The 26,534-nt window shown below is 40.2% G+C and overlaps 1 protein-coding gene across 1 annotated transcript; it reads left to right on the forward strand.

Annotated features, from left to right (window-relative positions):
- The first annotated feature begins 18,590 nt into the window (after positions 1-18,590).
- Positions 18,591-22,990, forward strand: LOC135465791 (uncharacterized). Its single transcript, XM_064743135.1, has 5 exons — positions 18,591-18,669; positions 19,964-20,269; positions 21,085-21,140; positions 21,237-21,331; positions 21,785-22,990. Exons 2-5 carry the CDS (start codon positions 19,990-19,992, stop codon positions 21,834-21,836), a joined length of 483 nt encoding a protein of 160 aa, XP_064599205.1. The 5' UTR covers positions 18,591-18,669; positions 19,964-19,989; the 3' UTR covers positions 21,837-22,990.
- The last annotated feature ends 3,544 nt before the right edge of the window (positions 22,991-26,534 follow it).

Raw genomic sequence — 26,534 nt, forward strand, 5'->3', positions numbered from 1 at the left:
CCTATGCCGAGTTACTGACAAACTTCCATATGTGAGGCATATATATCATACTGATGGAAGGAAAATGGTTTCCAGTGAATTTCTTGCAAGACAAAAGTCCACTCTCAATATTTTTTGTCACCATAACCCTGAAAACAAAGCCGAGGAATCAAAAAAAGTCCCTGTATAAGAAGGGGATTAAACTCATGCCTCCAGTGACTCATGACTGAAAGTCCAGCATCTAAACCAATTTGACATGGCGAATTCCACACAAATGTTCAAAGGTAAAATAAACAAGAAAGATCAGTCAAGTTATCATTATCAGGACACCAATTGTTAAGCGACACATGTTTATTATATATGGTGACAGTGCAAGTCTGGCAAACTCTTTTGCCAGCCACCCGTCCTCCCACCCTTTGCAGGGGTAATTCTTCCGAACAGATGGGGAATACATCTGAAGATGGGCTGATAAAAATTCACCATTAGGGCCCTACCCACAGAACTGCTCTATTTAAAAATGAAAATTACAACAACAGCGCATCGAAGCCGTCAAGTTCACCAAGTCTTGTCTGAGCTCCGAACGAATACTGGTTCATAATCTCTGCCACACTAATAGGATGGTCCACAGTGTAAAAAATCCTGATGTGACAGTCGCATACTTATCAAGAACAGCGGAGGCACTCTTTGTGAGCGCATAAATGCCTGTACTACCAATGTATGTTATTGGCTAACATCAAATCAACCTGCGAAACTGAAGTGTGTTGAAAATACATGTAGTTTCAGTTCTACATGTTTTAACTGTCAACATTTATCATGCAAAGTGATGTATATGTAATAAATTCACTTAAGACTGATCACCCCGACTTTATTTTAATCTAAATTAAAACAAAACTAACTGGGTGGTGATTAGAACTGTTTATACATGTATCTCGAAGGTAGCTTTTTTGACTCAATCCGAAGGTTTGATGCCACTGTCTTCACTGACCACAGATCTCAGCCAGGTGCCGGTCACTCAGATTAGCTGCCAAGACCATGTTGAGAATGGCTTCACAAAATCTGCACCCCATTTATGGTACTAAATTAGTACCTCAGTTATCTGCACCATTTTGTTTCTCTCAAACATCATCTGACGTACTTTTTGTAGTTGATGGCATTTGTTTGCCCTTGTTCTGAGTGTTTGGTTTATTTATTTATTTGATTTGTGTTTCATGCCGTCCTCAAGAATATATCACTTATACGACCGCGGTCAGCATTATGGTGGGAGGGAACCGGGCAGCGCCCAGGGGAAACCCACGGCCATCCGCAGGTATGGCCAGAGATGTTCTGAGTGTGATCTTGTGAGTCTGACGCCCATGAACACCCATGTTATGTGTGAGCTCTATTAAGTATGTACATGTAGGCCTATGTATGTGTGCTTGGGGTTTTACACTACAACAATCGAGTAAACAACTGATCACAGGTATATATATATATATACACATGTATATGAATTTCAGAACCACTCAATCCTAGCTACAAATGCCCTTTTTTCTATTTAGAAAATATGGGCAGAAAATGTCAATATCCTTGTCATTTTGATATTTTTCTTATAGGACGGAATTTGGAAACAATTACTTGAACAACTCTGAACTATTCATGTATGCCTAAATATAGGGACCTACTGTCTGTGTGACTTTGCTAACCTCAACCTGACCTCTTTTTCTTCCTGTAAGGCTAAGCAATCTCTGACATATCGAAAAAGACACACAAAAATGGACACCTGTAGCCTTATGAATTGTTTTCTAGACTGTCTATGCACTTTTGCCTCTTCAAAGCACAATTTGGTTTTGTATCCTTTTATTTTCACAAGTATTAAATTACATATGTAAGAAACATTTTTTCCATGTTATTTAAGAGAGTAAACAACACCTTTTGAAATAGCTGTTAGTTGGAATATTAGACCAAAAAAATGTTCGGCGGGCCCTGGGCCACGGCCTGAAGGGCTAGGATAGCGGACTGGCAGTTTTGCAATCCTGGCAAAGCCACTGTTCAGAATCAAGATCGAAGAACCAAATCTTAATACTACATCAGACTAACATGAATATCTAGCATAATCAGGAAATATATGAAACAACAGAACTGAGCTTAATAACACCACCTTAAAAGACACCCACCTTTGTTTTCTTTTTCTTGAAAAGGTGGAAGTCTAAAATCTGTTAGCCATTACGCAGCAGGTTGTAAATCCAGAAATCAGAAGATTAAGGAAAAGTAACATAGCTGTGGCATGCGCATGTAGTCCATCTAGATTGACTGTACTGAAGCAACCAGCACTGTTGGTCTCATATCACCATGGCATTTATGAACTAGTAATGTTAACAGGACTTTGCAAGTGGACACTGACATTCAGCATCCGGTTCATCCAGTTCTTCAACAAATTCCTGAGCACTGACCAATCTTGTCAAGTCAATCAGTTGAGTACCATCATTAATCCATGTAGAAAAATGTTTTAAAAACCTGCTATTTTAAAATTCTGACATTCATCATAATACTGCGTCCAGATTTTTGAATGCCAGGTTGATGGAGCATATCTCAGTGAGGAAGGCATTTGTGACACCTAAAGTTACATGCATAAGCAACAAGCTCCTTTTGCTGTCCTTCTCAGGTGAAATAGATGTTTGAAAATTAAACATGTGCCTACATCTGGTAAATGCAATACAGATTTCAGGACGTTTTTAATGCCAGAACTCAGTTACACTTCTGAAACCAGTTCAGCTGCACTTCTGAATTTCCAAAATGGCCATCCACTGTGAGCAGTTTGGTACGTTCAAATCTCACAGTGAATATGTCCACAAGGCAGCAAGTCTATTAGTTTTATAGGTGCAAGTAGTGATTTAACAATATTGTGTTTAAATTCAACCAGAGAAAAGCCTAAATGAGCTAAGGAGGTCAGTTCTATTGCCATGAGTGGGATGGCGATAGGGGTTTGAAATCAACACCATGCTTTTTGAGTGACAGGGATGGCCTTACATGTATAATGAATGTCAAGATTTTAAAATAGCACAAGGACTCCATCTATCACATCACCTTCCTGCAATAAGTACATCACTGAAGCAAATTTTCAAAATAGTGGTTAAGAGTAACTGGTGACCAGTCCTGTACTGTCAAAATGCAGATGTACCCACAAAAGGGTAAATGCTTACTGGCATTGGGGAGGAGGACAGTCAGTGAGCTATCAGAAATTAGTCAAAAGGTCAACATTCACCCATGAATAGAAACAGGACGAATCACGGAGATGTATTTGGCTACCACAAAGAAACTTGCCTTACTATTTTTTTTTAAAATTGTACGGATTTACAGAATTTCCAAATAGCGCAGTGAGTTCATGATGCATGTCTGATCCCTAATCCTACAATGTAGCCCGAGACCTCAGTCAAAGGTCCACCCTTAGCCTGTGATGTGTGGAGCTGATTATGGTATAATGTTTACAGAGTTACCCACTCCTCAATTCGATGCATGCGCATTAGACTCGTCCTAAATCCCCATAAAGCATGGCAATTCTGAAAGCTAAAATGTTTACACTCATTTTGCCACAATCGCTACTTGCTTTTACATCACCATTCTCCTGTAAATCTTGGCCGAAGTCGAAAATAGGCTCATTTTTAGCAGCTTGTCGCATGCTGCCATGTTTTTTAAATCTGAGTCAGCAAGGCGCACATGCGCAGCAGCGGCTGACCTTTCTATAAAATTCAGAATGGAACGGATGCCAAAGATAACTCCCCTTTTTTACTGCAAACTTAATTTGATACCTGAAGAAACATGACTGTCTGTCCGTCAAAACTGAAAACCAGCTGATCAAAACATAGTGACAGAGTGAAAGGTCAACCACGCATGCACTGGGAGCAACAGCCTGATTTATTAGGTCACAATGTTAACATGAGATGTGAGCGTAAGTCATAACTGTGTATTATTTTGGCTTTACTGGTCGTAAAGGCTACAACATATGGAAAAATTTCTCTGTGCTACGCTGTTCTCAAATACCAATATTTTAACCTAGAAGACTGCTCGACTGTGATTTACGCCTAACCCCACATTAAAAGATCACAGCCAAGATCCCTGGCTACTACAAGGCAACATGCATGCGTAACAAAATTTTTAAAAGTTTCCACTATCTGGAGTTTCGAATTACACACGTGAACAAATCAGCATTAAAAGTAACCCCACTTCCATTACTACCTTTAATTAATCTTAAGTAAATAAAAGGCGAAATAAAAAAAATTAAACAATGTTGTTGTTGCAGCACAGTCATGTGCTTTGTATATTAGTCTTCAAAGCCCTTTAGCCAGAAGGGAAATTAAAGTTTTACAAAGGATCGTGTTCTTTTAGTTTTACTGAACGCAACACTGTGATCCCACCATGGTGAGGCCGGACTGCCGGCTGATCGGACAGTTTTGTCTGACATTCGTGTCAACTTCGACCCAACGCTAGTTTAGTAGGGGGCTGAATGGCGAGGTTCGGACACTGTGTAGAAGATGACCCGTCTCATCTGATAAGTCCCGTGGGCTTACACCAAACAGGCCCAGTAAATCGCCGACTGTCAATGGCACGTGGCCCTAAACTCTCACTACCCTTGATATTTGATCGCACCCGTGTAAAACAATACGACAGGAAGATAAAACATACCCATTTTTCACCTACTGTACTTTCGCCGCCAAACCGATCAACTGAAGATGCGCCTGCGCACTGGGCTCAGCTTTGCTTGCACGACTGACTGTCCATTATCAGTTTTACGAAAATTTTCTGCAGGTTGTCACGTATTCTCTGGTATAATTTCCAGGCGTAGATGGATCTTTGTGCTTTACGAGCTTATTTCAGCGCAGCTGAAATGATTCCTCAAGAGCTCGACAAACGCACTGTTGTGGCTTCCTAACAAAGAAAAACGACATCATCAACGATGTGAAGGAGGGGAGATAACCAACTTTTGCACGTTACATGTCCTGTCCTATTGAATTGTGTCCCCTGTATAGAGTTGCGGAGAAAAGAACAAACAAAAAAAAAAAAACAAAACAAAAAAAAACACACACACCCATTAGTGTACAGCCTTAGCCGTGTGATGTTCGCCAGTGCACATATGATAGTCGCACTTGTCTCGAGGAAACCAGGCGAAGCCCAGAGGGAACACACCATAAAGTCAACTTGCAATAACTGACCTAAATGACTGCTTATTGCAGTTTTATGTGATAGGATGAGTATTGGTATACCTTTCTTTTTTAAAATGCCTTACAAACAACGCACATAGACCTTTAACATTACATTTCTGACTGTTTTGTTGAATTTGGGATGAATCAGAAATACTATGAAATTTTCTGAGGGTCAAAATAAATAGCCCGAGTGTAAACTAGAATATTTATTTATTCATTTGGTATTTGAAGTAGAAGAAAACATAAAAATGATACCAAAATCAGATGAAAGAGCGTGAAAACTTTTTGCAAACATGGTACGGTATTTTTTCGGTTTATAAATATATCAAAATAAAAATATTATCAAAGTCCAAGTTGAACACATTTGGTCCGCTGAAAAGAACAAATTTTAGTGCACCTATTTTTTTTATTAAACATGTGCTAAATCCTAGTAAATAACATTATTACTCAAAAGGCAATATTTATGAAGGGATGGTCCCAATTACCCACCATACCAAAGATATTTTCAAGTGCCCTTTTCTCCTTACAGTAAAAGAAAGCTAAAATATGAAGTAAGTTTCATCATACAGACAGCTGAAGACCATGTGTTAAAATACTTTCATTTATTTTTTTAAAGATTTTTTTGGAGAGTGTTGAAAGGGATTCAAATATTTGAATTCGATGGTCTGCTTACTATGAGCCATGCTGACGGTATATAGGAACCGGAATTTAGGAATTAAAAAGAGTTCTTACAACATTCAATGTCATGATTAGAGTTGGAAAAACTTCCTGTGATGTCTGAGTTCCTAACCTCTGATAGTATGGTCCATAAAGCCTACCCTAGAATTAAAATGTTTGAACGCCTTAACCCCCCCCCCCCTCCCAACAAATAAATGAAAGTATATTTATGCATAGTTTTAAGTGGTTTATTTAGTGAAGCCTAGTTCGATATTTAGAGGTCTTTTCCTTTAAAGCAAAACTGAAAAAAATATTGAAGAACACTCTGTGGGTAACATTACGGGAACGTTAGCAAAGGTAGAGTCATGTAGGCCAACAAATAATGCTACACTGTATGCACACATGTTGGCCTATTACCTTTCAATAATAATAATTCTTCAATAATGAAGTTAAGACATCACCACGTAAAGGTAAAAGAAGTCTTATACTATTATCTTTCATCTTTCCGGCCGTAAGTCTGCCAGAAGGTCTTGCAGCAACCTGCTGATGGTCATGGGTTTCCTCCGGGCTCTGCCCAGTTTCCTCCCACCATAATGCTGGCTGCCGCCGTATAATATAATATAATATAATATAATAATATTCTTGACTACGGCGTAAAAAACCAATCAAATAAATAAATAACTATTATCTTTCAGTTGGACCTATGTCATCCTTTCGGTATGCATCCCTAGCCTTTTGGTCTTGATGAATATTGTTGAGGCTTATTTTACTTTTACATGGTGATGCCTCCATTTCATTCTTTTTATTGAAAGAAAATAGGTCAACATGTGTGCATATAGTATTGTTGGCCTACGTGACTGCCTTTGCTAATGCGTGCTGTGTATATTACCACCTGAACTGCGTAACAGTTGTCAGTTTCGTTCAAGGTGAGTCAGCATGTGGATATATCCGTCCATATACTATTCCTATAGCTTTCTTGATACTTTTTTATTTGTCAAATATGATCATGAAAATACTTAATAAGCCTACTTGTTAAAGGAATACTAACCTCCTTAACTACGTTCCCTGAATGAAGATGAATTGCACTTTGGTCGATATAACAGATTAATCCGTTCGTGATTATAGAATAATTCGTTACCAGGAATGGATTAATCTGTAATCAAGATTGGATTAATCCGTTAGAACGGCGAAAATGCAATCCGTCGTAAAACTCAGCGAACGGATTTAACGGCTGAAGACTTTCTTAAGGGTAATCGGATTTTCTTTTTATTTCATTTTTCTATTTTATGCTTTCACTCATTAATTCGTTCCATGGCTAATGAAGAAATAAATTTCTTCCTGATTACGGATTAGTTCTTATAAGGAATGGATTAATTCGTTAGGTAGATAAAAATGCAATTCCTCATCATTCAGGGAAGGGATTTAACGAAAGATATTTTTTTTATTTTTTATTTTTTTATTTATTTATAATACATGTAATGGTTAGTGATTTAATCCTAATACTTGTGCCAGTATCCTGTGACTGGATAGGGCAGCATGTCTGGTGTCAGTATCCTGTGACTGGATAGGGCAGCATGTCTGGTGTCAGTATCCTGTGACTGGATAGGGCAGCATGTCTGGTGTCAGTATCCTGTGACTGGATAGGGCAGCATGTCTGGTGTCAGTATCCTGTGACTGGATAGGGCAGCATGTCTGGTGTCAGTATCCAGTGACTGGATAGGGCAGCATGTCTGGTGTCAGTATCCTGTGACTGGATAGGGCAGCATGTCTGGTGTCAGTATCCTTTGACAAGATAGGACAGCATATCCGATTTCAGTGTTTATGCTACTTATAAATTTGATTAATTGTTTGTTTCTTTGGGTTTTTCTTTTCACTCATAGGTGTTTGAGAAGTGATACCTTCGAAATGTGTAACAACAGGAGGACGGAGTCCACGGAAATGAGGTACATATGGGTGGAAAATTGTACGCCTAGCCCCCGAAGAGTACTTGTCAAAGTATCAGGACTTATGGACCTGATGGAAAAGGGAAAGGATAAGTTGGATATACCTTCAAGCGATGAAGTACACGTTGTCCTGCCAGACAGTGGATTTAAGATCGAGAACGAAGAGTGTTTTATGCAGCTGCGCAACTTCACTGTCTTGACACTGGTTGATGTTACCAGAAGGGAAATGTGGACCCGTCCTCCTGGTAAGATATGCTCGTTTTCACATACATTGAAAATTTGTGTAACATGACGTGAAATGGAACTTAATATAATCACTCAGCACTAAACACTAACACTCAAACCCAAAACATCTCTGTTTTCCTTATAATAAATCGATTATTATACTTTTTAATAGGCAGTGGGTCAACGTTTAAACACACAAATCAACCGAAATATATTCCAGTACTTTTTTTTTACACATTACGGCTCACCATTTGAACAAATTAATCTTATATAGCAAATTACTTTCCTGTTTAACCAATTATCCTTTGAATCTTTAATCGATGCAATATATCGTTTCGGCATACTTACGCAACGTCATTACAGCCGACAAGTACGTCCAGGCAAATTTGCATCACTTTTTAACATGTAACGGATAAATAATTTATTAATTTAAAATAAACGACTCAAAGGCGCGATAAATTTTGTCCTTAAATGCCAGGCTCAAACTTTTAATCACAAAAATGAGGCAAACTTGCTTTCACTTTTCGCTACTATATGGCTTAGCATTTAAGCATAAATAGAACAGAACAGACCACTTTTCAATGCTACTCATTAAACACGACTCAACATTTAAAGGAAAACATCCGTGTAAAATTGCTTTCGGTGTTTTAAATTTTTTAAAAACATTAGTTTCCACCATTTCACGACTCAACATACCTATCTAGAAATTTGCTTTTATTTTTGGTAAACGTCAAGCATTTAAAAACAATTGCTTTATTTTTCTTAACAGTAGTGAGACAAGAAGTTCCATGCAAATGAGTCTTTACTTAAAAAAACTTAAACAGATTTGGTTTTAACACATTTTAACATGTTTAAACGACCAAATCCGGGCTAAATTTCTGTTGTTTTTTTTTATGTTATATGAAAGATAAACATTCATACACGAAAATCAAGGAATTTCAAGGCTGGTTATACTTTTCAACATTGATACATTTGAAAAGCAAAAATCTTCATAATATATGACATCTCAACATTTGAACACGTTCTGCCATTCTTTCTTTATCTGTTTTTTTTTCTGATTTAAAGATCCCAACTGGTTGGCGATCCTTTGGCACCTTATAGATCAGGTAAGTGCTGAACATCACTGCAGGGCATGCTGGCTTCCCCTCCAGGGAGAAGGTCTCCAGCAACCAGCAGATGGTTGTGGGTTTCCCCGCGCCATACCCAGTTTCATCTCACTATAATATGCTGGCGCAGAAGTGAAATATTCTTGAGCACGGCGTAAAACAAAAATGAACTAAAATGGATGGAGGACGTCTTCCCGACCCAATAATACACGGCCCGTGTAACAGCAAGTTTATACTTCCACGTCTCAATGCCATGCACAGACTGACTGCTCTACTGATAGCTTGGCCGATGTCAGAAAGCGGCACATGTCGATATCTGTCAATCACCCTGGCCTGGTTAACGTCTAGTAAAGAAGACAAGGTGTGCGCAAAACAGAGCTAACTTTTACAGGCCTACGTCGTTTGCTGTTGTAGTTCTCATTCTAAGCTATCAAATACAGGACAGCATAGCTGTATGTCATCGTACAACCGTCTCGGGAGATCACGGACAGTGGAGCAGAAAGCATCAGGTGAAATACTATAAACCCAGTCCAGTTCCCATCTAACTCCATGTTAAAGCAATAGGATTACCATCTTTTTCTAAAAAAAAAAAACGCTTCTAGCGAGAAAATTATTGATCGTAGCTCAAATCCGTTGGCATACACCAGAAAGACCATGTTTACTATTTGGCGCAAGTTGCACATTTCTAGCTCCCATAGTTCTCGAGTTACAGGTCATTTAAATTACGTAACAAAGTTTAGTATTTTGACTATATCTCAAAAAGTTACAGAGGTATGCAAAACATAAAAGCATATTCGGAATCACCGGCCCAACATACACCAGAATACGTTAGAAAAAACTGAAAATTTTTCTTTTTGTGACGTCACAACTTCGACCAATGGCGAGCTTCCAAAGTTTTAACCGGAAGGCAACGATTTTTGCAAACTTTTTTGTAACTACCAACGGTCTAGCTGCATATCAAATTTCAGAACAATCGATTCAGTGGTTCTTGAGAAGAAGATTTTTAAAGGTTTCACACAAAATTCAATACAGTGGCCTAACCAGGTGACCTAGAAAAAAATTGGAGAATTTACCTCTAGAAAATATCTGCCAGATAATATGAGCGAAATTTGGGACTTGAATGTTGAACGGTGTCGGAGATCTCCTGCTAATGGAGTCGGTGACAAAAAAATTATAAGAAAAAGAAAAATAATAACGATTACAATTAGTATCCCGTTCCGAGAGAACGGGATCCCTAATGAAGTTTTATTATTCCCTCTAGGTGGTCAGTCGGATGTCCCCAGTGATCCAGGTTTACAACATCCATGCCCATACGGTACATGTCGGCGACCATTATGCTGTTGTGTATGTGGGCATTTTCTTATTATATTTACTCTTTATTGTAAACTATGGTATACCGTATCCATCAACACAGAAGCTAATTAGTGCATGGGAAGGTCAACCAGCAACCAACGGATGGTAGTGGGTTTCCAGCGGTTTCCTCCAACAATAATGCTGGCCGCCGTCGTATAAGTGAAATATTCTTGAGTAAAGCGTTAAACACTAGTGAAATAAATAAATAAATAAATAAAGAGAAGCTCATTACCAAAATCCCGAGAATATACTTGTTATTTGTGATATTTCGGATAAATCACTGAGGTAAAAAAATTATCTCGTCGTGAACGTAATCTCCACTGTGCAAGGGCTTCCAGTGTCCAGGGAATACCGGTTACAGGGCTTCGGATTGGCAGCCTTGACTGTGGCAAACTCTGACTGTTGACCAAAGAGTTTATGTGCTCGAAGCCAGTTCTCGTTGTTTCGGCAGCGGCTTTAGGTAGTGTCAGGTGTTTGTCAGGTATCTGGTAAAGGTCGATGATTATTTCAGACGCTCCGTTTTCCTTTACCCATAAGCCTGTGCCACATTCATGAGTATATGGCGTTAAACATCAATCAGTCCGCCAATCAATCAATTGATTAATTCATCATTCACTATGGAAGCACTTCATTCATCCGACCACCTTTACATCTAAGCTTTGTTTTTTGCAGGATCCGTGGAGCTCCATCTGGGACTGCAACGGACGACGACCAAGAAATCTAACACAGGAGTCATTCGATTCACTGCTGTGTTCATGTATGTAAAGTCATTAGCGATCCTGTTAGAATTTAGCTTCGTTTGGCGAATGTCTTTTGTACAAGGTCTTATCTGAACGATAAGCCTTAATCATCTGGTACCTGCAGCAAAACTGCAAGCAATAGCAAGTAGTTTGCGGGATAAAGCTTGTTTCATGATTTCAAGTATAAAAATAATCAGATTATAGGCTTACTGGCAAAACCTGGCCGGAAGTTTCCTGTTAATACATGTTGGTATTGGTGTACCATAATCCACGTGATATGGGAACTAAGTGTCGGGTTTGTGTAAGACTGGTGATATATGGTTATGGATTGTTTAATCAATATATCCTGAGTTGCACTCATGGCTGCAGCAGTCGACTGAGCTGCCAAATGTGGCGCTCTGTCGCTAATTCTGGACACAGCTACGTGTCTGTATGCGTGAGCTGCCAAATGTGGCGCTCTGTCGCTAATTCTGGGCACAGCTACGTGTCTGTATGCGCGAAAATTGTGTTTACTTGTAGAATTAGGCATGTTTTTGCGCACTACAGTGTCATGTACAGTTACCGAGTGTTAAACCGCATCTGTTTTATTATTACTGCGATGACGGGCGTTGTCGCGAAATGATTTGTCTGCAGCCCTGGAGATGACCGTAAGGGTTTTCCCTGGGCGGTAGAGACATGCAGCTGAGAGCTGCATGTCTTCCTTTAGGTAATTTTATGTTTATCTATTCATCTGGTGGATGCGCAGTGGTTGTCTGCGCTCTCATCATTGCTGGTGGGTAGTTGTTGCTCCAATGTGGTTTTCACGCGCATTGTTCGTGAGACGATGTACATTTTACGTCTGTTTTGTTGTAGCGGGCTAGATACCTGCGTGGCTCATTTGGTTAGAGCGCTAGAAGGGCGAATTGACCTTTGAGCCTCTCACCAATGCGGTCGCTGTGAGTTTAAGTCACGCAGGTCATGCTGGCTACCTCTCCTGTTAATACATGTTGGTATTGGAGTACCATAATCCACATGATATGGGAACTAAGTGTCGTTTTTGTGTAAATCTGTTGATATATGGGTAATAGTTATAGTTGCACTCTGAGCTGCCAAATATGACTATGTACATTTATGTACTATGAGAGCTGCATGTCTTTCTGTACATAATTTTATGTTGATCTATTCAGCTGGTGGATGCGCAGTGGTTGTCTGCGCTCTCATCATTGCTGGTGGATAGTTGTTGCTCCAATGTGGTTTTCACGCGCATCGTTCGTGAGACGATGCACGTTTTACGTCTGTTTTGTTGTAGTGGGCTAGGGACCTGCGTGGCTCATTTGGTTAGAGCGCTAGAAGGGCGAATTGACCTTTGAGCCTCTCACCAATGCAGTCGCTGTGAGTTTAAGTCACGCAGGTCATGCTGCCTACCTCTCCTGTTAATACATGTTGGCACTGGAGTACCATAATCCACATGATATGGGAACTAAGTGTCGTTTTTGTGTAAGACTGGTGATATATGGGTAATAGTTATAGTTGCACTATGTACTATGAGAGCTGCATGTCTTTCTGTACATAATTTTATGTTGATCTAATCAGCTTGTGGATGCGCAGTGGTTGTCTGCGCTCTCATCATTGCTGGTGGGTAGTTGTTGCTCCAATGTGGTTTTCACGCGCATTGTTCGTGAGACGATGCACGTTTTACGTCTGTTTTGTTGTAGTGGGCTAGGGACCTGCGTGGCTCATTTGGTTAGAGCGCTAGAAGGGCGAATTGACCTTTGAGCCTCTCACCAATGCGGCCGCTGTGAGTTTAAGTCACGCAGGTCATGCTGGCTACCTCTCCTGTTAATACATGTTGGCACTGGAGTACCATAATCCACATGATATGGGAACTAAGTGTCGTTTTTGTGTAAATCTGTTGATATATGGGTAATAGTTATAGTTGCTCTCTGAGCTGCCAAATGTGACTATGTACATTTATGTACTATGAGAGCTGCATGTCTTTCTGTACATAATTTTATGTTGATCTATTCAGCTGGTGGATGCGCAGTGGTTGTCTGCGCTCTCATCATTGCTGGTGGATAGTTGTTGCTCCAATGTGGTTTTCACGCGCATTGTGCGTGAGACGATGTACATTTTACGTCTGTTTTGTTGTAGCGGGCTAGATACCTGCGTGGCTCATTTGGTTAGAGCGCTAGAAGGGCGAATTGACCTTTGAGCCTCTCACCAATGCGGTCGCTGTGAGTTTAAGTCACGCAGGTCATGCTGCCTACCTCTCCTGTTAATACATGTTGGCACTGGAGTACCATAATCCACATGATATGGGAACTAAGTGTCGTTTTTGTGTAAGACTGGTGATATATGGGTAATAGTTATAGTTGCACTCTGAGCTGCCAAATGTGGCTATGTACATTTATGTACTATGAGAGCTGCATGTCTTTCTGTACATAATTTTATGTTGATCTATTCAGCTGGTGGATGCGCAGTGGTTGTCTGCGCTCTCATCATTGCTGGTGGGTAGTTGTTGCTCCAATGTGGTTTTCACGCGCATTGTTCGTGAAACGATGCACGTTTTACGTCTGTTTTGTTGTAGTGGGCTAGGGACCTGCGTGGCTCATTTGGTTAGAGCGCTAGAAGGGCGAATTGACCTTTGAGCCTCTCACCAATGCAGTCGCTGTGAGTTTAAGTCACGCAGGTCATGCTGGCTATATCTCCTGTTAATACATGTTGGCACTGGAGTACCATAATCCACATGATATGGGAACTAAGTGTCGTTTTTGTGTAAGACTGGTGATATATGTGTAATAGTTATAGATGCACTCTGAGCTGCCAAATGTGGCTATGTACATTTATGTACTATGAGAGCTGCATGTCTTTCTGTACATAATTTTATGTTGATCTAATCAGCTTGTGGATGCGCAGTGGTTGTCTGCGCTCTCATCATTGCTGGTGGGTAGTTGTTGCTCCAATGTGGTTTTCACGCGCATTGTTCGTGAGACGATGCACGTTTTACGTCCGTTTTGTTGTACGAGGTGATGGTATCACTTCTCATCACGTGTGCGAATGAAATAATTCGCTCCCTATTTTATCGCCTTAAAACGACTTGAATTGCAAACTGCAGTGTGGAAGGTATTTTTAACAGGATCACACAATGGACTTTACTTACATTTTAACTAGCGGTGGATTGACCGACCTTTCGGGAAATTGAATATCACTATTTAAACATAATCATTAAAATGGTCAGTGAAATGTTTTAATAATTAGTAAACGCTAATAAATGACAATATAGATATAAATAGACAAATAAATTTCTTTTCCAATATGAATGTTGACTTTGATTTATGTAGAAAGCTATCTTTATCATGTTTTTGCCTTATAGTTGCGATTGTCTTTTTATTGAATTATCACCAGACATAACACCTCATCCGTCACAATAAACTGACACTATACCTAACACTCGATCTATTTCAAGGTATACCAACATCGCACATGACACTTCATCCGTCACGGTATACTGACACCATACCTGACACTCAGTCTACTCAAATTATACCGACACGGCACATGACACCTCATTCATGACGGTATACTGACACAATACCTGACACTCAATCTACTCAAGCTTTACCAACACCGCACATGACACCTCATTCATGACGGTATACTGACACCATACCTGACACTCAACCCATTTAAGGGATACAGACATCGGATATGACACCTCGTCCATTACGTTATACTGACTCCATACCTGACACTCCACCCGTTTAGGGTATACTGACACCGGACACCTCATCTACTCGAGGTATACCGACGTTATGCATGGAACACCCTTCAGGCAATAAGACATACAGGCGAAAAGATACAACATCCATGCAGTTACAGTAAACTGACATTCGGCATGACCAACCACAAGGACACAATCTGCAAGGACCAGTACAACGAAATGGAATACGTACACCTGCTTTGGGTTTCACGTCCTAAAATTTTCAGCCGCAAGGTGACGAGGAGTTATTAGGTGTGTATACATAGAATGTGTCTTCTTGTGACCAGGCGAGTCCATGCGTACTAATAAAATAGATAAAAAAATTATAATGGAGTTGCGTTAAGGGGACATACAACCTGACCTCAAGGTCATGAAGTTCTCAGTCAGACTTAGTCTTGTTCGATAAGACTTAGACATATAACCTGATCTCAAGCTCATGAAGTTCTAAGTCAGGCATAGTCTTGTTCGATAAGACTTAGACATACAACCTGACCTCAAGGTCATGAAGTTCTCAGTCAGACTTAGTCTTGTTCGATAAGACTTAGACATACAACCTGACCTCAAGGTCATGAAGTTCTCAGTCAGACTTAGTCTTGTTCGATAAGACTTAGACATACAACCTGGCCTCAAGCTCATGAAGTTCTCAGTCAGACTTAGTCTTGTTCGATAAGACTTAGACATACAACCTGGACTCAATTCATGAAGTTCTAAGTCAGGCATATTCTTGTTCGATAAGACTTAGACATACAACCTGGCCTCAAGCTCATGAAGTTCTCAGTCAGACTTAGTCTTGTACGATAAGACTTAGACATACAACCTGGACTCAATTCATGAAGTTCTAAGTCAGGCATATTCTTGTTCGATAAAACTTAGACATACAACCTGACCTCAATTCATGAAGTTCTAAGTCAGGTATATTCTTGTTCGATAAGACTTAGACATACAACCTGACCTCAATTCATGAAGTTCTAAGTCAGGCATATTCTTGTTCGATAAAACTTAGACATACAACCTGACCTCAAGGTCATGAAGTTCTAAGACAGGCATAGTCTTGTTCGATAAGACTTAGACATACAACCTGACCTCAAGGTCATGAAGTTCTCAGTCAGACTTAGTCTTATTCGATAAGACTTAGACATACAACCTGACCTCAAGCTCATGAAGTTCTCAGTCAGACTTAGTCTTGTACGATAAGACTTAGACATACAACCTGACCTCAAGCTGATGAAGTTCTAAGTCAGACATAATCTTGTTCGATAAGACTTAGACATACAACCTGACCTCAAGCTTATGAAGTTCTAAGTCAGGCATAGTCTTGTTCGATAAGACTTAGACATACAACCGTCAGTTTGTTGTGGTGTCTGTGATCAGTACGGAAAGGCATCCATATCCTCCTGTATGACCGCCAGTTTGTTGTGGTGTCTGTGATCAGTACGGAAAGGCATCCATATCCTCCTGTGTGACCGCCAGTTTGTTGTGGTGTCTGTGATCAGTACGGAAAGGCATCCATATCCTCCTGTGTGACCGCCAGTTTGTTGTGGTGTCTGTGATCAGTACGGAAAGGCACCCATATCAGGGGTGTAATTGCGTAGGCCTATTCATCGGGGGATGTGACAGCTGGATGGCAATGCTAGCACTAAACCGCCCCACTGGGAAAGTATTCAATATTCAAATATTCCGATATGTAACTCTGTTGCGCAAAAGACATGTATATGGAAGCCGATAGCGGCCATGCGCCCGCTTGTCGTCCTTTCTACTGATTATTTAGTCCAGTAAAAAATGTGAAAGGACAAAAGAACGAAAGAGTTAAGCCAAACTACGAAAGAACGAAAGTGGTTTTGCCACCTAACACTTTTGTACTTTCCCCTCGCCCTTTCGTGCTTTTGTTTCTTCCCTTGGGTCTTTCGAGTATTCATTCATATAAAGCATGCGAAAAAACGAAACTACAAAAGGATGAAATTTTATAAAAAAATTTAAGATCATTAAGAACAGTTATACTCACATGTTCTGTCAGTGTTTTACAGTCTTGTAACTTCGCTGGTCTTGACGTTTATTTTGTTTGATTCCCTAGCAATCCGGCGTACCTGGTAAAGGACGGGCATGTAATCTGGTAAACGAGTCCTAAATCTGCGTGATGTCACTTCTAATCTCAAACTGTTCATATCCAAGGCTATAAATAAAGTACGGTGTAAACTTGGGCAAGCTGAGTTTTATCACTCCTTTAACCCTGCTGTTAAACTTCATAACAGCCTCCATTTTTCTTTTTGTAGCAGAAATCTCATGTTCCCTCGTGTGACGGCCATAGGGTCACATGGTAAACTGACAAAATGTTGACCTTCATGCATCTCTCACACCACACAAAACTTGCCTTAAGTTACCTCCATTCTTTATACTGAAATAAAATCGAAATGTCCATATGCAATACTGAGTACACGTTTCTATGACATCGAACATTGTTTTGCCAAGCATACCTAGAGAAGGAATACGGCGCATGGCTTAGTTCAGATTGATGGGTTCCTTCAACTCTTAAAGCTGGCCGACGTCTTATCAGAAATATGCTTGAACACGGCGCTAAACACTATAATCCGTAAGGTTAATAAATGAATAAACTACACAGGGTAAGATGAAAGGTATGTGTGATGTCGGCGTGGCAATTAAAGTGTGATAGTTTACACTGAAAACTGCGATTACCTCTACCCATACAGAGGACGTCTTGTCCTTTGGCGACTTTTTTCAATGGCTAATCAATACAGATAATAAATATATAAGCTAATAAGGATGGCAACGGCAGATGATAGTCAGAAGGTTTGCCAGACAGCCACATGGCAAAGGGCGGTGATTTACTCGGCCATGCTCTGCTGTTACCTCTAAACCCATAAACTCAAGCGCTGTCGTATCCTCGTATTTATTTATTTATTTGATTGGTGTTTTACGCCGTACTCAAGAATATTTCATTTATACAACAAGGGTCATTATGGTGAGAGGAAACAGGGCAGAGCCCGCGGTTTAAACTCACGACGATCTGCAGTTTGTTGGCAGATCTTCCCACGTACGGCCGGAGCGCCGTCTTATAAATGAAAAATGCACGCAAGGGTGCGGCCTTTAAACATTAATAATAAGTCACAAAAAGGCCTGCAACGGTTTTATTTTAACATTTAGTGAATGATATTGCCATTATTGTACCATTCTTACACTGAGATAATAATAATAGAGCGGAATAATCATAATGAAATGAGTCCATGGCTCAGTTTTTTTCAGATACGGCCTAACGTTAATTTTCGTTTTCGGATCGACAATGCGAACGGTGGGATTTCCATTGATCAATTCACTGCGCGGTAAGTAAGTGCATGTGTCTCATTGGTCCGCAGTTAACAGGTTATACGTTGGCAGTAAATCATTGGCTGGTAGGGTACACACAAAAAACTAACCATCAGCGATAGATACTGAAAGTAAAACTGTAACCGTTCAAGGGCAATATTGCAAAATCCGGACTTCGTTTAACTTGTTGCAAGAGTGCAACGACACTATTTAAGGATTCCTATTCTGTAATTAGTATGCATTTTTGTAACTAGAAAAGGAACTACCTGTATTAGAGACGTCTTACGATGCAGAGGGGTAGGCTACGTCATAAAAATCCCATGGGTATTCCCCTTTTTAATCTAGGGTCCAGAGTAATGAGGGTATATAAGCCTGTGCGCGGGCCGGGGGCGGCGAGGCTGGGCTGGATAACACGACACCTTGCATCTTTCGGTAAGTTGGTTTGATTAAGCCTATTTGTAAAATTCCACATATCGACAAACATTGTAACTTTTAAAATTTTATCGCCCATACCATAGTACATGGCATATTGTTATATTCTCAAATGTCAATTCCTTATCTGTATAAAGTTTGAACACTGATATAGAGCTATTATACTCGATGGAGCTGGGTCACATTCCTATCTGCCAGTGCGTCATGTTTATAACGTGTGGGGTCTCCCATCAAGTCGTTCCTATATAGTGCTCGTCTCGCCGCAACCTGTCTCCCACTGACCATTGAAATCACAGGTTCGAATCCAGTTCGCGCTGGTTCGGCTGTGGTTTTCAGTCAGGATATTTATGACTTGTCTGGGGAAGGGTGGTTTACTCCGGGCGCAAAACAGACTAGGATAATGTGCCTTCTATCCCTTCTGCATGTGCCACTCTTCTCTCCAGTGCTGAACCAGGTTTCCTTGAAAATGCTCACTAGACCCTATTAAGTGATTCATCTATTCCAGAACCATGAAAATAGATCCGAATAACGGTTCCCATGGTCATGAGAGGACATCTGAATAATTATTCCCAGAATGATGTGAACATGTTTGAACCGTTGTGCCCGTAAGGATGGCAGCAGAACTGGTGCATGTTTCTAATGACCACGTGAAAACATCACGTTTTCCGCCCTCTCGGCAACATATCTGAATTAATATTCCCTTAATATTTCCAAAATGTTTGATGCATCATTTTCCCAATAAGAATGACAGCAGATCGGTTACATGTTTCTTATATTCATGTGAAGCCACCTGAATCGCCTTTCCGGAGACCATGTCTGCAGAAAGCTTTTCGTAATCCCAAGTAAATAGATCTAAAACTTCTTCTTTTGACTACATGAAAAAATTTAAATAACGTCCCACATCTCATTCTATTTTATGACCATGGGAACATATCTGCATCATGTTTTTTATAAAAAATGTCGATATTTCTGAACCGTGTATCCTGTCCATGACCATGGTAATATATAAATAACCTTTTCCATGGCCATGCAAGAAGGTCTAAAGCTCATTCCTTATCACCAATGGCGTTGTCAACAGATCTCATGCGTGCTTCTCATGACCATGTCCACAAATGTGAACCATCTGTGTGATAACCATTCTGAACGGTTCTGAACCATATTTCTCATGGCTATCCTAATATATCTGAATCTTATCTACGTTGACCGTATCAATAAATCTAACGTACATTTTAATCTGAATCACGTTTACAAATGGATAGCACCTTATTATATCTGAGCGTCTCATGATTTTCAGATTTGGTTGAGAATTGATAGTGTAACATGGGCAACATTTGGGGGGCGGTGTTTCGAAGGAAACGGCTTGTGCGGTTTCAAAACTGCAGCGGAAGCCAGAAAAAGATGGCGATGGCCGCTGACCTGAACGAGTTTCGTGCCATTGCCAGAGAGAAACTGGGTTTTGGTGGACACGATGACATCAAAGTTTTAGAGTCAACCACAGGGTTTGAACTTGAAGACGATGATGTTTTCGTCCACCTGGACCCAAACATACCGCTGACAGTGGTGAACCTAACCCGAGGCCAGGAGTGGACCCGTCCCCCAGGTAAGAGGCTAACCCAGGGTTAAGTATGGAAGCCGGTTAAAGTCATTGTACCAGTCTGTCATCTTAGTACTTCCCGACAATGGTGAGATGTGATGACAGGATGGCGCGAAGTGGGCGATACTACGATGGTATACCACGATTTCAATGGCTAAGCGACTGATTTCAATGGCTAAGGGACTGATTTCAATGGCTAAGGGACTGATTTCTTCTCACAGTAATATTCTGAATCATACAGATATGGTTTTTCAAGCGGTTTCATAATCTCCATAATCCCACTAGAATCTTTGTTAAATGAAAGGTGCCCAAGAATGAGGACACAGAGATAAATATGTAATATGAAAGACTACCACGTAGAGAGTAACACTCATAGCTGGCAGACGGTCACACGTATTACCAGTAAAAGTCGACAACTTGTGAATTTACCTCAGTGAGAGCAGCACCTAAGCAGAATACATTGATAATTTTTGCTAAGTACTCAAATGCTGTGCTGTCGTCCCATTTAATATACAATCATATGAATACAATACAAAGGGACAACCCTCACAGTTCGGCAATAGCCCCCTCTACAGTCGAATGCCTCACCTATTTAGGTAAACATGACATGCTTGTGGCGATGAGCCGAATGCCAGAATTATAATTCTGAATTCAGAATTTTGGCCGAGATGGTAAGCACGCTAGCGTAGCGAAATAATCCAGCAGCCTCTCACCAATACAGTCGCGATGAAAAAAAATATTGAAGACCATATTTTCAAATAAGTTTTGATCCTCATGATCCTTTATCAGTTGTTTACTTATTCACACTTGGTGTTTTTCAGATGTGCCCTCGTTAAGTCAATCTCATCCGCTGTTCGTTCAGCCACCACACCATCAGGTGAGTAAGTTTGAATTATATGTTCTCGTCTCAGCTATCTGTAGCGAAACCTTCCACACTTTATTTAATATATGTGTACTTGCTTTGCTTTCCCAGGTGGCAGGTCGTGATGCAAGCGGGACGTACACAATCACCAACAATGTGTACAACATCCGAGCCCAGCTGGTGCAAGTGGGCGATAGACAGACTGTGTACGTAACACTTTTGCAATTTTATAGAATTCCAGTAAGCCGTGTGGATTACATAGTTTATATAGACAGCACATTGTGACGTAAAATTCTCAATGGTGTTATGGTCAGAAAACTAATTCACAATAATATACATCACTGTGGTGAGTTGGGATAAAATTTTAAGCAAATTGATCTGGAAACGTTGACATTTAATTTGGCTAAATGTTTTACTATTAGACTAATTTTACTTCAACTTCCACGTGTATTATCATTATTATTATTATTATTATTATTAATTATTATTAATATTATTATTAATCTTTCAAGAAAATGACAACTATTGAAGGAAAATATATATGTTGTGTAATATATATTAATACAAATTTGTGGAATTTCCTCTCTAACCATACTAATTAGGACTAAGGTCTTTCCATGATTGAGTTATTGCCGTCTTGTGGACGTTTCTGTTCACAGGCTGTCCGGAGTTCCGACAGGAGCTACAGAGGACGAGGACTCCCAGTTCTGAGTCGCCACTTAAACCACCGCTGGGTTTCTGGATCTGACTTCCACAGTAGACTCGGGCACTGTAGCGCACCCTCCGCATGAACACAACGGTGGGGTAGTGTGACACATGGGTAGGGTACGTCCTTTTGGTGTGATGCTGGTGGGCAACAAGGATGCTCTGGGCTGTTAGCTGTAAACGAGAAGGGGGCCCTTTCTGGGGGCACGCATGAGTGAAAAACACTACTACTGTTTAACTCAATTCACTGTATGCGGTACCTAGTGCGATCCGATTGCGCCCCTCAGAGAGCAGCTTGTCCTGATCGTCATGCAGTATTTCGCCAGGATTTACTGACCTGCTCACGACAGAGAACATCATTTGGCAACGGCCATGTCTGTGTCTCACATTCCCACACGGAGTGTATAAAGAAAAACTAGCAGTTTCAAGTCATTTCAGGGGTAAAACTTGTTTCCTGGTTCCAAGTTAAAATAAGATCAGGTTTCCCCCAAATCAGCTGCACAAGCCTGGGGTGTCAAACAGGGTGTGTGTAGCAAAAAGTATCTTTTCTCAACCAAACAAAAACATTACAATTCTCAACCAAATCGCAAGAATGCAAAATGCATGAACTGCCTCAATTTTACCTCCAATGAACGACTTGAACTGCTACGTTTGGAGGGTGCGTGTGTGCTCGAGCCTGCTGTGGACATCATTTCTAGACTTGCTCACGGATTCAGCGGATGATCGATTAGACAACAATTTTAACTTTTTAAAAACAAATCTTCTTTAAAACGTAACTAGGGTGTTCCGTGAACTTATTAGCTATGTCTGACACAATATATTGGAGAGGTATTTGGAACAGAGGACAGATAAACTTGCAAAATCGAGCAAGTATTGAAATGAATCTCTTACTTGTAAACCTATTGGCATACATTGTGCCAGATTTAGACCAATATGTTCACGTACTATTTTAATTTTCTAATTTAAACACGTAAATTGTCCGTTTTAAGCAAGTCAGTTAAAGCTGTAAAGAACAAACTTCCTGTTTGTACCACGATTTAAACTTGTATTGCGAACTGATAAAGTTAATAACAGAAAGTCTGTTTCAAACCTATATTTCGCCTAATAAATGGCCTGTGAAAGAACTGCATATATTAATTAAGTACTTAAAACACTGCTAAGGGTATTATTGGATGTACCCTGATCAGTGTAATCACGCAACTGTCTCCTCTGTAAAAAGTTACCGTGGTTCTTAGCGCATCTGTTCTTTTTAAATGTCAAACTTCATAGCAATACTTTTTCCTCAGTTTTTCGTAACATTTTTTCATTAATCACGACGCCAGCAGTCGATGAAACTTGATTCCAAAGAAATCTTACGTGAAGTTGAATTCACTGGTAAATGTTTTTCGATTTTTTACTTCAATCACCAATTTTTTGTAACTTTTTTCATTAATCACCTCGCCACTAGGCGATGAAACAAGGTGATTTCCGAAAAAACTTACGTGAAGTTGGATTCACTGATACATACCTTTCCATATTTCACCTCAAAAACCAGTTCTTCGTAACATTTTTCATTAATTACGTCGCTTTAGAAAAAATATAGCTGAAGTTAGATTCAGTGGTAAATATTTTTCACTTTTCCAGAATAATTCGTTACTTAGCTTTTAATTTACCCATAGCCTTCAGGCTTTAAATCGTTGTACAGACAGGACGACCGCGCTTTGTATAGATGAAATATGTGAACACCGTTATTAAATATATTTATGTCACTGTTAAAAGTTAACTCCTTGTCTGTATTGATCTTTTCTCCCGACGGGCCTGTTTCAGGAAAAGTTCAGTAAATTGCTTTAGTTGATGCTTTTTTTTCCCGTAATCCACCTTGGAATGTATTTAAATCAAATATTACACAGAACTGCTCAATTAAAGCAAACGGTTTTGCTTTAGTGAGCAAAAAAAGTTAAAAGCGAAAAAAGCGAAAATTTTGGAAGTGTCGTTTTACTGTTGATCCAAGGAGGAGAGGACAAGATTTTAATTGTTTGTATATTCGTTATTTATGGTCGCTTTTAGTATTATTTCGGGTGCCTCCTTGTAGCAAGGCCGTCCCAAAGCAGATATACCAGTTCTTGCCTTTAACGCTTACTCACTGGACTTTCACACCAATATACTGACTCCGGGTCGCTTAGAACGTGGCCAATCCAAGCTGAGCACCAATCGATAGAAGTACCATCGATAGAAATTCACAGTCAAAGGCATGTGACTTGAATCAGAATCGAACCCCGTATCGTCCGCTGACGAAGGTTTTCCCCTCATGGAGAAAACCTGAGGTTTGGGAGCCTGCTAGCCGCGTTGATGCACTGGTGGACATGTCAGCCTATATAGTAATAAAGCCACTAATAAGCCTGGGTGATCATTCAGGTATTCGCTATTTATTTGTTTATCTGATTGGTGTTTTACACCGTAATCAAGAATATTTCACCTATACGACGACGGCCAGCATTATGGAGGGAGGAAAGCGTACTTCAGGTAGACGTACTATTACAGTATTTACAGTAGACCTTGTAAATGTGAAGTACGTGTCTTGACCTGCCTTCTTTCGTTCCTATCCACATAATTATGGCAGGGAGACCTACCAGTTTTGAAGTTTCAATACCCTAACAAAAACGCTACGCTTCCACTTCGGCCGTACGAGGTAAGGTCTGCCAGGAACTTGTGGATGGTCGCGGGTTTCCCTCAGGGTCTTGCCGGTTTCCTCCCACCATAATGCTGGCTGCCGTCGTATGAGTGAAATAGTATGGCGTAAAACACCAACCAAATAAATAAATAAATCAGAAACGCTATAGGTAACATCGATGTCACTATAATCACCATGGTAACATTATTATTACATGTGTAACCCTTGACAACGGCAGTTATTTTAATAGGGGATCGTTTGTGCAAGACATCTTAACTGTATGAACATTTAAACATGGTATTTCATGGTTTGATTACTTATCTTATTTAACTGATTGGTGCTTAATACCACAGGGTCTCCGTGGAATCGGTATTTAGAGATGAGGTTGTCACGAGGATCACATAAAATGAGTTTCATAGCCTTATACACGAACGTGACGGAGAGGAACGTGACGGATAGCGTAAGTTAGCTCAAATATTGGCCTTTGATCCCATTTTCAGTGGATTTAGGTAAGGAATTGGAACTTAAGAATCAGCATTTAATTATCGGTATATTCACTCATGGTTATCGTTAATTAAGTGGCACTATCTGGAATTGGCAATTAGTGAGGAGATTGTCACGAAGAAGATGTAGAATAAGTTTCGGGTTCACGGGGCCGAGCTGGTGCTTAGAATGCTATAACAGCACAATGACTCTGGAGATAACCCCCAATGTTGTCGCTTTGAGTTCAAGTCCAGCTTGTGCTGTCTTCCTGTCTGGTGATATGTGGGAAGAGCTGTCACCAATCAGCCGATGGTAGCGGGCTTCCTCAGAACATTATGCTGGACGCCGTTAACTCTATCAGATATATTTGACAAATATGACTGTGGCTAGCATATTTGTGGGAAGAAACCGAGTCCAAGGGGACCCATGACCCTTCGCAAGTTGCTGATATGTCTTCATACGTACGATCGGAGAAGTATTCCAGGTTAAATTTACCAATGTAAAATTCTGGGAAAAAACTACCAGAATGTCAATGTCAAGTAAAATAAACAGCTTTATTCAGCCTCTTGACGCAATGCCCTATAATACAATCACACCCAACGAACAGCACATTTGGCTGTAGTTAGTACTATAGGCCCCAAATGTGGATGCCTTCAGTAAATATATCCATCAGCAAGCTGCTATCATCTACTTCCGATGGACCACATTTAAGAGGTGAACTTGCACAAGGTCACTTTCACGTATATAGTAACATCACGTAGCTGTCGCTATTGAACTGCACTTGTAAGATAAATCAGGGAAAAGATCCCCAAATCAACCAAAACGAAAACACATTACTTGAAACTAATATTAAACATTCGTGGAAATAAATTCTCCATACATATCTGCAAACATCTTTTCACAAACAGTTCATTCCATACAAGCGGAATGGGGTCAGGTTCATATACACTACAGATTTCGATTTTTACGAGATATGCTCTCGTTCCTTGTCTTACATCATTTGCATTTCACTGTTTTTTAGACAATGTACACGTGAACAATGTGATATGTCAGGCGCAGGCGAGATCAGCTGGAGATCTGCGGCAGTATATAGGACCGTGTCGCAAGATGGAAGTTTGTAGGCCTGAGACAACAGGCGGTGCAACTGACTGTAGCTACATGTAGTTGGCGACCTTTAGCTGTAGATACAGTTGATGATCTGTGTCTTAAGATGAACAGCTGTTATTTTGTGTGCGGATAAAGAAAACGAGATGTAAATGTGGACAGAGCTGCTGTTCAGACAAAACTGTGAAATGGCTGACAATCGAAGTCACTCTCTTCCAAAGTTGGAGCAGTGGACATCTCTCTCATAATGATCCGGGATGTTTCCCTGAAAGAAATGAACAGATTTCGTTTAGGATCCGTTAGAAAGGTGGAAAGATTACATTTCGATTGAAGTACTCCCAAATTTACATTTGTACCTCAGAGGCATTTTACCCCTAAATTATTTTACCTATATAATAGAAATAAATTTTATAAGTTGATTATTAATTTTGACACTCCATGCAGCATTGTGATGACAAGGATACCGG

This window comes from Liolophura sinensis, chromosome 5 (genome assembly GCF_032854445.1).
Source record: "Liolophura sinensis isolate JHLJ2023 chromosome 5, CUHK_Ljap_v2, whole genome shotgun sequence".
In the NCBI taxonomy this organism is placed as follows: Eukaryota; Metazoa; Mollusca; class Polyplacophora; order Chitonida; family Chitonidae; genus Liolophura; species Liolophura sinensis.